Consider the following 14096-nt stretch of genomic DNA (forward strand, 5'->3'; position numbering starts at 1 on the left):
GTGTCTCTGTTGATCTCTGGATCAGAAACACGTTTGTTTCTCACCTCAGCGCGTTCAGAAGGCCCTCCACGCTGTTGGACGGCTGCTCTTTCAGCACCTTGATGCAGCCCTTCATCTGCAGAGCACAAAGACGACACAGGGAGAGAGAAAGGTCAGCGGTATCTGGTTCACCTGATCTCCTGCTGCAGCTGCTGCATAAAAGACCAGCGTCACAATAGCAGAGGAGCTGAACTGACAATGCACAGCCGTACAGCTGTGGTCAGTGATGTCGATTTGAATGTGTCTTTGCTGAGATGTTTCTACACCCTGATTGGACATGATCTGGAAATGCACACACCTCTCTATAGAAGGCCTTACAGATGAGAATGATATCAGAGCAAAAACCAAAGGAGCTGCAGAGCTCAGAGACAGGATTGTTCACAGAAACAGATCTGGGGCAGGCTACAAAAAGTTCTGCTGCACTGAAGGTTATCAAGAGCACAGCGGCCTCCATGATTCTCACATGGAAGAAGTTTTTCACAATCAAGAGCTGGTCTCCTGGCCAAACCGAGCCATCGAAGGAGAAGGGTCATATAAAGAGATAAGACCAAGAACCTGATGGTGACTCTGACTGAGCTTCAGAGATCCTGTGTGGAGATGGGTCAAAGTTTCAGAAGGACAACCATCACTGCAGCCCTCCACTGATCTTTGCTTATGACAGGGTGGATAGACTCTGTGCAAAACACCTGAAAGCCCACTTTGACTCCAATCAAGGTGAAGAAACATCTCAGCAGAAAAATGGGGGGCACTGAGCTGAATTTACAGTGTTTTTGAAAAGGGTCTAAACCAGGGGTGTCAGACTCAGTCACAGCAGGGACCGGATTCTGACTTTGGGTCTAACCTGAGGGCCTAACAGGGTCGATATTTAACCACAAAATGTCAACCTCGCTTTCACCAGAAATGAATTATGGGGGAAAAACCTTAGCAATGATTATAAATGATTTTGTTATTTAAAAAGTCAACATGATAAGTCTAAAGGCTCAAAATCTGAGATGAAAAAGTCAAACTTATTGGTTCAAAATATGACATTTTAAGTCAAAAAATGTGGTTAAAAAGGCAAATATATGAGTTAGAAAGCTGATACCAAGTCAAAATCATGAATTTAAAAGGTCGAATATGGGATAAAAGTCAAAATGATTCATTTTAAAGGTCAAAAAATGAGATAAAATTCCAAATCACAAGTTTTCAAGGTAAAAAACAATCAGATACAATTCTTAATCATTAGTTTTAAAGGTCAAAATAAGACATAAAAGTCAACGTTGGGAGTTGAAAACATTAAAATGTGAGAAAAAAGTCAAAATCATGAGTTTAAAATGTCAAAATATGAGATACAATTCAAAATCATGAGTTTGAAAGTCAAAATAATGCTCAAAATTTAAAATTGTTGATCTGAAAGGTCAAAATATAAAAGAAAAATTTAAAATTATGAGATGAAAAGGTCAAAATATGAGATAAAAAGTTAAAACCGTAACTTTGAGTCATAATTTTGAGATACAACATTGAAAATATGAAATGAAAACAAATTTCTTTTCCATGTTCCTGACATTTAATCAAATAATTTCTACTCTTCACTATTTTACCTTTTTATGAGTCATCGGGGATATTTTAAATCATCAAGGTAAAGTTCACATTTTTATACTGGAGGAAATCTGCAGACCTCATACTGGTGGGCCGGGTATAACTGTGCCACGGGCCATGTTTGGCCCCTGGGCCTTGAGTTTGATACCCCTGGTCTAAACACTTGTGATAATGTGATGTTTCAGTTTTTTATTTTGATCAATTAATAAAAAATTTCAAAAACTCTGTTTCCACGTTGTCATGATAGGGTACTGAGTATAGATTAGTGAGAATAAAATGATTTTTTTTTTACTGTAGCATCAGCCTGCAACATAACAAAATTGAAAAAAAAAGTAAAGAGGGTCAACCATCTTCTCACGAGAAAGAGAGATCCAGTACATCCCTCCAATAAATGCACCAATGGAGACGTGAAGTCTCATGTTAAAAATGAAGCTTCTTTGCCTTTTTACCATCATTCCTCTGCAGTTTGTGTTTGCAAACATCCTCCAGCACTCCTGACCTCTAGGATGATGGTTGCACTACCTCAGCAACAGTAAGCATTCACACATGCAGCTCAGCTATGATTGTGGAACAGCCACTGAAACATTTCCCAATGTAGTTTTTCATCAAGCAATTCAATATTAAATACATTTCTCTTCTACATTCAGGTCTCATTTTGTTTTTTTTTTTCACAGTGTACTTGTGCACTGAAATACAGAACTGTGAACAGCATGGAACCAAATGGAAATCTAAAAAAGTAATACAAAATAATTATAATAAGACGAAATAAACTGAATTAAAACAATTGTCTAGAAAATCTGTCCCTAATCTATCTACCTAGCTTCCCAGTTACTCTCCAACCCAGCTCCCCGGTGCTTTGGTGCTGGAATAGGTTAACCGAAGTCTTCAAAGCTTCACAAAAGTAGTGGAATAAATGAATAAAATAACACGTCTAAAATGACATTTTGTCATATTGTTATTTGAGCATAAATGTCTGCCATTCTTTTTTCACCAAAGTGAAGCTGTGTCATCTTCATCACTGCTTCTCAGTTTTTGTTCCAAGTCTTAGTAACAATCAGAGTCTTCATCATCATCAGAGATCAACAGGTCTGACTCTCTCCTCTCGCTCCAGTCTCTCGCCTTACCTCGGACAAGAGAAACATCTACTGACACAGTTGGAGGTGAGGACATGTGCCCACTGCTCTCTTATTGTCCCTGTAACTCTGGCTATGAATCACGTGAGATGGCAAGAGAGGGCGGAGGTGAAAGATGAGAGTCTCTGTGCATGGACGTGTTTGAACCACATTTCTACCATGTAAAATGACAAAGATAAGAATAAAAACGCACAGGCGAGTGCTTAGACCTCAGTGGGTCAAACTACGGGTTACTAACTTTCTGTTTGGAGACAGACCTGCATTTATAGATTAAAGATTTTAACATGAACTTAACCACAGATGGTGGGACTTGTTGTGGATTAAGAAGGGAAGAGTAAGAAGGTAAATGTTGGATAACACACGATTCAGGTGACTTTTGTCTCGTCCATGAAGCTGTCTGTCAGTTTTATTTAACTGAATTGAGTTTTAACAATACTTGCAGTTGGTCTTTTTACTGTAAATTTACTGCTGATGAATGCTTTCAAAAAAGAAGAAACAAAAGTAAACCATACAGGAAGGCAGGCCATCTCCGCTGATAAACAGCGTCATTCTGGGAAACGCTGCAATCACTGCAGTTTCCTCATGCATTCACTGCAGAAGTGTGAATAATCAACAGGTGTCACAGCACACCTGCTTGTTTTGTTGATCATTAACTAAATAAGTCCATACCCCATCAACTTTGACAAAAACAGGAACATTATTAACAGCAGAGCTGCTTTGACTCTGACTGCATTTCTTTACTACAACTATCAACAATACTTTACTCTGCAGTTTTAACTTTGTCGACTAAAACTCTGACTAAAAATGTTCGTCAGCAGCCTTTTTGCCATGAGACTCGATTAAAAAAAGATCTCTGATGATTAAAGTTGACTAAAACTAAGTTTAGTTTTCATCAAGATGGCTAAAACTAGACTAAAATGTGATTTAGTTTTCCATCAGACATTCAAAATCCAGTATATTTCTCCACTGTGGGTAAATCTGTCAAAATACAATACATCTGTCTCTTTTCTGTCCCTCAGCTGTAGAAAGCAGGGACCCAGGTTAGACAGAGAGCAGAGAACACAGTAACATGATTCAGAACCAGATTCAGGCAAGAAAATAAATGCTTGGAATAAAAGTAAAGACTAAAATGTGACTAAAACTAAAAGGCATTTAATCTCAAGACTGAGGCTGAGACTAAAATTTAAAATAGCTGTCAGATTTAACACTTTTACATTTTATTGTAAAAAAGATAATTACTAGTTAAAATACTCACTGTGATGCTAACTCTGTTAGCCCTTTAATGGAAATGGCCAGTCAGTTTTAGCATAGAGCTAATAATCCCAGCCCCAGTCCCCTGAGAATAGCTCAGCAGTCTTTATAACACTGGGCCCAGGACCCCCTCCCCCCGGGGGGGGGGCAAAGATCTGTTAGGAAACACTGCTCTATAACACGTTTTTAATCTTGAAAGATGGAGTACACTGTTTTTGAAACTTTGTGCAGTTTGTTGTTCCCAGAGTCTGAACTGAAGTTGGAAAGAAGGCTTTCAGGTTTTCAGCACGATCTTATTGGAACAAGGTTGTTATAGTTAACTCAAACTAACTACATAACTGAAACTAAAATTCAAAAATCATTTTAGTTAACTGAAACTAAATAAAAACCAAGCTTTACCAAAAAACAAAAACTAACTAAAACTGTATAGAGCACCTACAAAACTAACAAAAATAAAAATAAAAATGGAGACAAAATATCCTTAGTTTTAGTCTTTGACACAACCAGACTGACCGGCAGCTACACACAAGTCTGTGGAGTGTAAAATAGCCTGATCTGATTGGTTAAGACAGTGGTAGTTTAATGTCTGGAGTTGTATTCAAACATCATCATTAAATTAATAAAGGATAAGAGGAGAGTAGCCTGTTTAAATATGTTTTTAAAAATGTATGATGTTCACTCCGCCCTGACATCTATCCGTAAAAAACTAAAACTAATAAAAACTCAAGTAAAACCAAACATTTTTGTAAAATAAAAACTGAACTGAACTAACAAACCAGCAGTCAAAACTCATAAAAACTAAACTGAAATTGAACACAGTGAAAACGAAATAGAAATAAAAACTAATGAAAAATCCAAAACTATTACAGTAACTCTGCTTGGAACAATCTGCAGAATGAATTTAAGCTGCAAAATTTGGTGTCTTTGAATGTTTTTAAATCTGCAGTGAAAACTTCTGAATCATAATTGTCTGAGTGTCACTGCTTTAATCCATGACTTGTTTCCTGTCACTTCATTTGTACTGTGTGAGTCTGAGTGTTTAGGACTGACAGCCTCCAGTCGATTGGTCCATTAATTGGTGGATGACCTCATGTTTGACCAAAATCCAATTGGTCGAACAGTCACACGTGCTACTGTAATTGGAAGAATCCATTTTTTGCAGGGTTAGGGAGACGTCATGTGTTTTTATTTTTTCAGTTATCTAGTGTTATAAAATATAATTTAGGAAAAAAAAAAAGGAATATAACTCTTTAATTATAATTTACTCGTGCCTGTATGGATAATTAATTACAGGTTAAATGTGACTGAAGCCAGATAAAGTTCCTGCAAGTCGGCATTCTGGTGATTGAGAAAAATGGATACAAAGTCGTTTTCTTCAAAATTATCATTTTTCGTTTTTTCTCATTTTATGCAAGTCCGACATTTAAACTACTCATTTGATGAAAAAAGTAATATTTAAAAGTGTTGATTTTGTGTTTAAAAATGCCCTCTTTTTGTAGTTTCTGCGGGGAGATTGAGGGGAGGGGAAAGCGAAACTGCTGGGTTATAATTGGCCACTCAGTCTGCCATTGTTCCCAGTTTCGCCCATTGAGATGGACAATAACAAACACCGCATGGCTCAAATGCCACCCCCCTCGGCACGTATACAGCTGTTTCTAGTTATCACCTTTATCAACAAGCCTCAAGATGCACCCTGCAGCGAAGAAAAGTAGAAGAGACGATGAAGAAGCAGCAAGAATTACCGACAGACTTGGGACAACTTCAGGATCACTCGACAGTGAAAGTTTGATGAAGGCAGATTTCCTATGGGAATATTTAGATGAACGTCACCAGTCCGATTCAGAAGCTTGGTTTGAGTGGACTTTATGTAAATCTGGCTCTATTGTTCACACCCATTACCTGGCCTGCCTGAAGGCAGGAGAAGTCCTGAAACTTTGAGCCTGGTTTTCTCAGAACAAACAGAAACTAGAAGTTAACATTCAAATGAGCATATCTTTGTAAAATATTCTCAGATTAAGGTGTATGGTCACAAATACTCAGAAAGTCAAAACAACGTCACTAGGACCCTCTGACCGAGCCTGTCAAGCACGTTTATACTCGTTTCCCATTAATTGACAACATGTTGAAAAAGTCAGCGGTGTGGCAATATTTTGTTAAAAAGGATTTTTATTTAATCACAACATAAGGTGGTTATACTGCAAAAACTGTAAGATTTTTAAGTTCATTTTGGGTTTATTTTGAATTTTAATTACCACCTAGATGCACTGCAGTTGATGTAGAAATAACATGAAGGTTTTTTCTTTGTTTTTTTTTTGTTTTGTTTTTTGGTCCGTCCCACAACCACTCGATTAATTGATGATCTGGTGCGATTTTAGTCAACTACAGCCCTAGTAATGTGTTGCTGCCATTCTTGGTCAGGTCTCCCTTGAAAAAGAGATCTGTTGATCTCACTGGGACAAACCTGGTAAAATAAAGGTTAAAAATGAATAAAATAAAAATTGGAGGTAAATTTGGTCCAAAGGTGGTCGAGCACTAACCAAAGCTGCTGTCAAAGGGTTAGAATAAGTTATCAAATAATGTTGTTAGATGATGAGTGCAGAAGCAGAGAGATTACAGTGATTGGTCAGATCATCTCTGGTGATAATGTGCTGGAACAAAGCTGCAGGATAATCTGGCAGAGACGTGGAAAAGGTGGATCAGAGTGTAGTTGTTGTACTGTTTTCAGATTCTTTTAAATGCTCCGCTGAATGTTTGATAGAAACACTGAATTATGCTCCCTCTAAATCTTTGCACATGCTGTGTTCAGGTTATAGAACAGTAAAACTCCCTGTGGATGCCAAGACTAACAGAAGGTTTGATGGTTTGGCAGCTCTGAATGAGGCAGCTTTACAGTTCATTTTACTGGCTGTAAGCAGAGCCTTTGCACTCCACAATAACCATGTAATATCAGCCCAGGTCAAGTTTATGTGAAAGCACATCATGCCTACAGTTCCTTTCACAGCCTTCTTTCTTTAGTTGCTCTTACTTCTTCTTTAAATACTTCCTGTAACCCTCCTACGCAGACATAAAACCAACTTTTTTCAGAAGCATACCGATCAAAGACATGACTAGAAGCCCTCTGGAGGCTGAAAGAACTGATGTTTGAATCATTTCTTTGTACTCACATCAATTTTGGAGGTCTTGGCAAAAGCCCCAACAGGGTGAACGTGGTCGTAGAGGATGATGACTCCCACCATCACCCTCATGCAGAACAGCATGGTGTCTGTGTTGGTGAACCGGCAGCGGTACTCCCTAAAGATGACACAGTTATTAAAGGCAGGAATCCAACAATAAGGTCAGTGGAAACGTAGAATGAGACTGAACAGGATCGTATGGAGTCAGGGTGACCTCAGAATAACAGAGACGCTCTCTCTAGAAGTACTTTGGGTTTGGCTTTTTGTCAAGCAGCTGATGACTTTCATTCACATAAAGACGTCTATTTAGAAAAGTTTAAACATAAATTTAGCATGAAGGACTCTGATGAAAACGTTGTATTCAGCTGATTGAATTAGAGGCTCAAACTTGAGAAGGCCTCCGTTACGTTCGCTAAGAAAAGGCTTGTTCATTCAATCAAGACTCTCAGAAAAGGACAAGAGGAGAAGAAAGACTGAGGAAGGGATGAGGAAGTACTCACGGTGTCTCCAGCATTACGCGGCACACACAGGCCATGGTGCTAAGACAGTCTGTGGTGTCCTCGATGGGCAAGGTCTTATTCTAGAGGACAGGAAAGACGAGACGTTAGCACAGGAAACTAACATGAATGTGAATATCTATAAAAGATAAACAACCAAGTGGTACATCACTAAATGGTTGAGGAAAAATAAAGATCCACCACCAGGGGGAGACAGAGAACACCTGCATAGTTCAGTCAGAGTTGAAGGAGCGTGTGGAGCTCTTCTCAGAGGCAGTCATGACCGGCATGTCGTCTACATTTTACATGAGCCTCAAAAGGGTTTCCCAAAAACCTGAGCTGTAAAGGCGCACCCATGTGTAAAGTGTTTAAATTCCCTGCTTCTTCCAGTCTAAAAGAGTGTTTTGACAGAAAAGGCAAGGAGACGGGAGATTTTTTTCACGCAACAGTCCAGGATGGCTACTCTGAGGTAGAGGAGTGTGGTGAAGAGTAAATATCAGAATATAAGACAAGCAAGCCTCATATTAGCGCAAATAAATCATTTACAGTGTAAATACAAATGAACACAGAGCTTTTTATTAGCATATTTTACAGTGGGAATTATTTAGAGCAGTGATACTCCACATGTGGCTCTTCTGTGATGATCTGTGGCTCTTTTATGTCTAAATTTGAAATATTATCCCCCAGAAAGCCTTTAAAAAGAAAAAACTTTGACCTCAGAAATTATCCACTGTAAGTCTCATTACCAGCTTGTTGCCCACACTTCTCCGCCATTTTTTGCCACTTTAATTCTTTCTGTTTTTAGCACATTTCTGCCACTCCTTTCTGCACTTTTTACCCGTTTTTGCCACATTGATTATGCTTGTTGCCATTTGCAATTTTTCCCTTCTTTGCCCATTTAAGCTGCCTTCTGCCATTAACCCCTTAAAGCCTGTTGTTTCATATTTGATACATACTTTTATTATACCTCTACCTAATCAATACGATCAATAAATTACAAAAAAAACTTCTGCAAACAATCTGAAAAATGTTAAAAATGCCCTCAAGTGGATTGTCAGTTACCAAAAACACCTAACGTATCAAATGAGACAGAAAAAATATATACAGTGCTGAACAAATGTATTAGAGCACCTGTCATATTTGTCTCAGAGACCATGCAGCATCATGAAGTGCTTTTTTGACCTCTTAAACAATTTTAGCACATTTTTGCACTTTAATCCTGCTTTATGCTATTCACATTTTTCCCTTCTTCCCATTTTTCGCCCATTAAGCTGACTTTTGCCATGAAATCCACCTTCTCCCCACACTTTGCTACCCTTTGCTGCTTTTTTCCAATTTTCCCACTTTTTACTGATTTTTGCCCCTTTTAGTCACTTTTCACTAATTTTTTACATTGTTTTGCTGCTTTTCACCCATTTTTGCCACTTTTTTGTTGCTTTCTGACCATTTTTGCCACCTTTAACTTATTTTTATTGCCACTTTAAACCCTTAGATTGCGGCTCTCACAAATGTATTTTTCAACAGTTTGGCTCTTTGGTTGTTGAGCAGGGTTGAGTAACCCTGATGTAGAAAATCATACTGGGCTTGCATTTTGCAGTAAATTAATATTTGCATTGAATGTTTACATGTAGTAGTATCAATGTGTTTTCTGTGCACAGGAAGTCTTGCCATTGGCCACACGTGTTAAAAATCCACTGGAGAATAGAGTTATAGCTACTGTTAGATGATGGTGACAGCTGAGGCCAGAGGTATTACATTCACAGGTTGTCTGTCCGTACCCCCACAAAGCCGTTCTTATGACTGCAACGTCTCAAAAATGCTTCGATAGATTATCTGAAATATTTTCCTGAATATTCACCCTCACTTAAAGGTGAACTGTTTGGATTTTTTTGAGGTCAAAGGTCACAACTCAAGGCCACTGGGGCTCATGTTCATGCTTTGCTTGTGTGTTTTATCCTTTTATTGAATCAGTCATGGTCGATATAATAATTCAACAGAGGTCCAGCCAGTAGATGTTAGTAGTCTCACAATCAGTGTAATGGGGATCACCTGAGTGAATGTGTTAATCAGTATTCTTGGCTACCATTACACCATGAAGACAAAAGAACACCCCAAGCAACTCAGGGAAAAAGTTATTGAAAAGTATAAGTCAGGGGATGGATACATGAAGATGTCCAAGGCTCTGAACATCCCCCAGACTTCAGTTGAATCCATCATGAAGAAATGAAGGAATATGTCACATGTGTAAATCTGCCTAGATCAGACCGTCCTCACAAACTGAGTGAGCGTGCAAGAAAGGAGACTAGTGAGAGAGGACACCAAGACACCTATGACTACTCTGAAGGAGCTCCAAGCTTCAGCAGCTGAGATGGAGAGACTCTGCAGACAACAACTGTTGGCCGGGTTCTTCACCAGTCAGAGCTGTAGACATTCACATTATTTAGCTGTGAAGGAACTGTACTATTACCTCTGAGACAAACTTGGTGGTGGCGTTGCTCAGAGTCTTCAGCATTGGTGTTGCTTCAGCGTAGAACAGAGACATCCGATTGGCCATCTCATTGTTCACTTCATTCTCCGCCTCCAGCTGTCGGCCAATAGAAACAGGACAATATCAAAGCTGTGATCCATCCTCACCAGTTTAAAACAGGATGATTTCACTCAAAAATACATTTGGCTTGAACATGTGAAGAACATATTAGTGTCTGCTGTGTTTCAGCCTCACCTGCTGGTTGTTCAGCCTGTTCCTGCTTATAGTCCTCCTGTAGTAGCTGAAGTCATTCTGAATGGCTGGGTTTGTCATCTGCATGGCGACAGGAGTGGTGATTTAGCTTTTTAAAAGGCCATCCACTGAAGATATGGATTTTTCAGTACAGTAAAGGTCAGTTTCTGAGGGGCTGTAATTAAAGTGAAAATGAATTCTCTTCACCTTTAGTTCATCAAAGCTGAGCGTGAAATGAAGGATCTCAGCGAACTGTTTGGCCAGGGCCTGCTCTCTCTCCAGGTGCTGCATGGGAGCGTACGGCGGGCTGGTCAGAGCCTCCAGCAGGCTGCGCAGTGCATTCTCTGCAAACACAGATTTATATCAGAAACATGATTGCACAAGCAGAAATATGCACGTCATACTGCAAAGTTTGAATGCACTGCCATGTTTAGATGGTAGGCTCCTGCTCTAATCTGGCCTGGATCTGACATCTTTTCATCACCAGATTTGAAAAAGAAAGAGACGCAGCAGCAGGGAAGTTTAAACTGGTTCAAACTGTTGAGATCATGTCACTCCAGTTCTGTCACTTCCTTGGTGGATATCATTGTGGGCTTTTAGTAATGGACCTAGCACTTTCTAAGTGGAGTGGTTTCCAGCCTCAGGCAGTTTTGCAGACCCTTGGATCACCTCTCTAAAAAGAGCTGTAACATCCTCAAAGAGCGGCCTCTTGGTGAGGATTTAACATTTAATGTGACCAGAAATTTGCCATAACAGCCCTCAGGCTCTGGAGCTTCACATCTGTTAAACACTGCATTTGGACGATCTTTTAACCTAAATATTTCAGCGTCACGTCTCCAGTGCTGGCAGTCCTGGTCTGATGATCGAAGGGCCTACCGCTCTGGTCTGGACGGTGATAACTTCACACACTGGCATGAAAGTTAGTCCTTATAACCACTGTTGAATCTATATAACACTTTCAAAATATTCTTTTAATATATGAACTTAAAATTGATAATCTGAAAATAAATTGACTTGAGCTTGTGTAGCAGGTCATCTGACCACTCACATTCATACACTCATGGCGAAGGCTGCTATAGAAAGTGGGATTCAGAATTAACCAACACATCTAACACAGTCACATGTCACTGGCACAGCAGTGGGAGAAATTTGGGGTAAAACATCCCCAACATGAATGCAGGAGCCACAGCAGCCACATGCTGCAGAACCAGAGAGATCATTTCTGTTACATGCATCAGAAAAGAGATGTTAAAAGGTGGCAGCAATGGCTTACAATGGAAAAAATATGCAAAAGCTGGCAAAAAAGTAAAGAAAAAGCTGTCGAAAGTAGTGAAAAGGGGTTAAAGAATAACAAATAGGTTACAAGTGGCAAAAATTGAGCAGAAACAGCAATGAAAATGGGTCTTAATATGGCATGAATACATAATTTGAACATCAGAACCCCATAACAGTTTGACACACCAATGCTACTGATATGTCACACATGCAGTGATATCAGTAAATCCCCAGCGGGCAGCGCTACAGTGAAGTCAGAGGTTCAGGCTACAAGAGTTAAGGTAAGGAACAAAGCAAAGAGATCTACAAAGTTTTGGTTCATTTTTGAACCTGGTGCTTCCCTACATGATGCCATCACTTGAGGAAACTCATAAGATTATGCTCAGCTGTGTGTGGTGGTGTGTGAGTGGGTGTGTGTGTGTGTGTGTGTGTGTATGTACAGTGCTTAACCAATGTATTAGCCCACCTGTCATATTTGTCCCAGAGACCATCCAGCATCATGAAGTGCTTTAATACAGACTCTTTCATTTTCAGTCAGCTCTCTACATTTTACCATTTTTAGCAGGAATGAGGAATTTCAAACTGAATACACCCAAATTTGAGCCGGCTCACTGGGCTTTTTGAGAAGTCAGAAATGAATCAAGCATAACATTCAACCACTAAAACTCATTTTTCTGTTCAGGAATGACAGTAAATAACTATTATCTGACATATTAATCAAGAAATATTAATGTGCTTTACTATTTTTTCAGTTTTTTGTAAATCAGTACATTTGAAAATTCATGGATAACAATAATAATTCTATTTTAGCATTAAAAATATCATTTGGGTTAAAGAGCTTCTACATATTGGTGTATTAACCACTGCAGAAACATAAAAAATGATTTTGGTAATTACCAATGCTGTTAATTTAGGGCAGCTGTGGCATAAACCTTACTTTGGGTGGTGGTCTAATAAGTTTGTTCAGCACTGTACATACATATTTAAATGTGTAAAGTTGTATTTATGTAAGTTTATGTGTAAACATGTATATATAATGAATATTTTTTATGATTTATTTCATCATCATTATTTAATTTAATATTTAGTTTATTAGTTGTGTCTACTATCATTGTTATTATATATATATATATTCGATTTAATTATCAGTCTATTAAGTTCACCCCCCCCCCCCTTTTCTTATTTTAAGACAACTATACTTTCTTTATAGCCATCCTCTTTCCCCTTAACCTACAATATTGAAATAATGTATACTGTATGAGCCAGGACAGCTTACCACACCAGAGATTATCCAACACCAAGGCCATAATAATGTCTGTTTTTATTTTCAATTTTTGTTTGTTTGTTTTTGTTATGTTCTCTTGTCACATATCTGTTTGTATGTATGTTCACTTCATAACCCAAAAAAGTAATTACATTTAATTTAATTTAACTTTATTTTATTTTATTTTATTTTATTTTATTTTATTATGGTATAAACTTCCAGCTTCAGGTCAACATTTGCAATATTAAGCACTTTAATTTATGGACAAAAATAAATAAATAATAAATATAAACTCCCATCAGCCTCAGCTGTATTCCACGCTCGTGTTTAGTGCTAATTAGCAAGCGTAAGCATGCTATTGTTGTATGCTAATGCAGGGCACTGAACGTGGTAATTATGTTATAATTCTTAATGTAAGCACAGCAGCATTAGCATCTACATCAAAGCACTGCTGGGCCTCATTCAGCCCCGCTATAGCTAGCAGAGTTTTACTAATAAACACATCTGTGCATCAGGAGGTAGTCAGAAGGGCGAAGGTTCGATCCCCAGCTCCTACAGTCACATGTTAATGAGTCCTTGGACGAGATACTTGACCCTCAAATTGCTCCCACTGCTGCGTCAGTGGAGTAGGAATGTGTAGGGATGCATGTGAATGGGATTATGGGTAGTTAACACACTGCCACTCTACTCAGCAGCCTTTAGTATCAGTGTGTGAATGAGTGTGAAAAGTGCTCCAACTAGTCAGACTTCTAGAAGTGTAGTTCAGGTCCACTTAAAATAAAAACTAATAATAGAATAAACTTAAAATACTATTCTACAGGTGCATCTAAAAATTAGAATATCATCATATTTTCTGCTGTGATTTGATTTTCTTCCCTCCTTGTGAAGCTCCCCTAAGTTCTTTAATCTTTTTCTTTGACAATCCTCTGAAGGCTCATCTCTGTTGCTTGTGCTCCTTTTCTTACCACACTTTTACCTTCCAGACAACTTTCCTTGAATTTGTACTAAACCAGATGTGAGAATGAAGGCTCAGGAAAGCTTTGTAAATTGTAGTTTCACACAAAATTATAAAAAAGATAGTGGAATTTAGATTTTTCTAAAGTGTAAGCTGTAATCATCAAGATTTAAGCAAAAAACTTGACATTCTTCACTTTATATTAGATAAAT

The 14096-nt window shown here is 38.4% G+C and overlaps 1 protein-coding gene across 2 annotated transcripts in view; it reads right to left on the minus strand.

Moving 5' to 3' along the window:
* fam49al (family with sequence similarity 49 member A, like) overlaps positions 1-14096 on the minus strand; it is an 83256-nt gene that overhangs the window by 1772 nt on the left and 67388 nt on the right. For both annotated transcript variants that reach the window (XM_041808264.1, XM_041808263.1), the window contains 6 exons: positions 10598-10734; positions 10394-10471; positions 10139-10255; positions 7675-7754; positions 7166-7292; positions 45-115 (listed from right to left, as the gene is read on the minus strand). In XM_041808264.1, the coding sequence (XP_041664198.1) occupies positions 45-115; positions 7166-7292; positions 7675-7754; positions 10139-10255; positions 10394-10471; positions 10598-10734 (610 nt within the window). The remainder of the gene's footprint in view (positions 1-44; positions 116-7165; positions 7293-7674; positions 7755-10138; positions 10256-10393; positions 10472-10597; positions 10735-14096) is intronic.

Source organism: Cheilinus undulatus, linkage group 16, assembly GCF_018320785.1.
Source record: "Cheilinus undulatus linkage group 16, ASM1832078v1, whole genome shotgun sequence".
Taxonomy (NCBI): domain Eukaryota; kingdom Metazoa; phylum Chordata; class Actinopteri; order Labriformes; family Labridae; genus Cheilinus; species Cheilinus undulatus.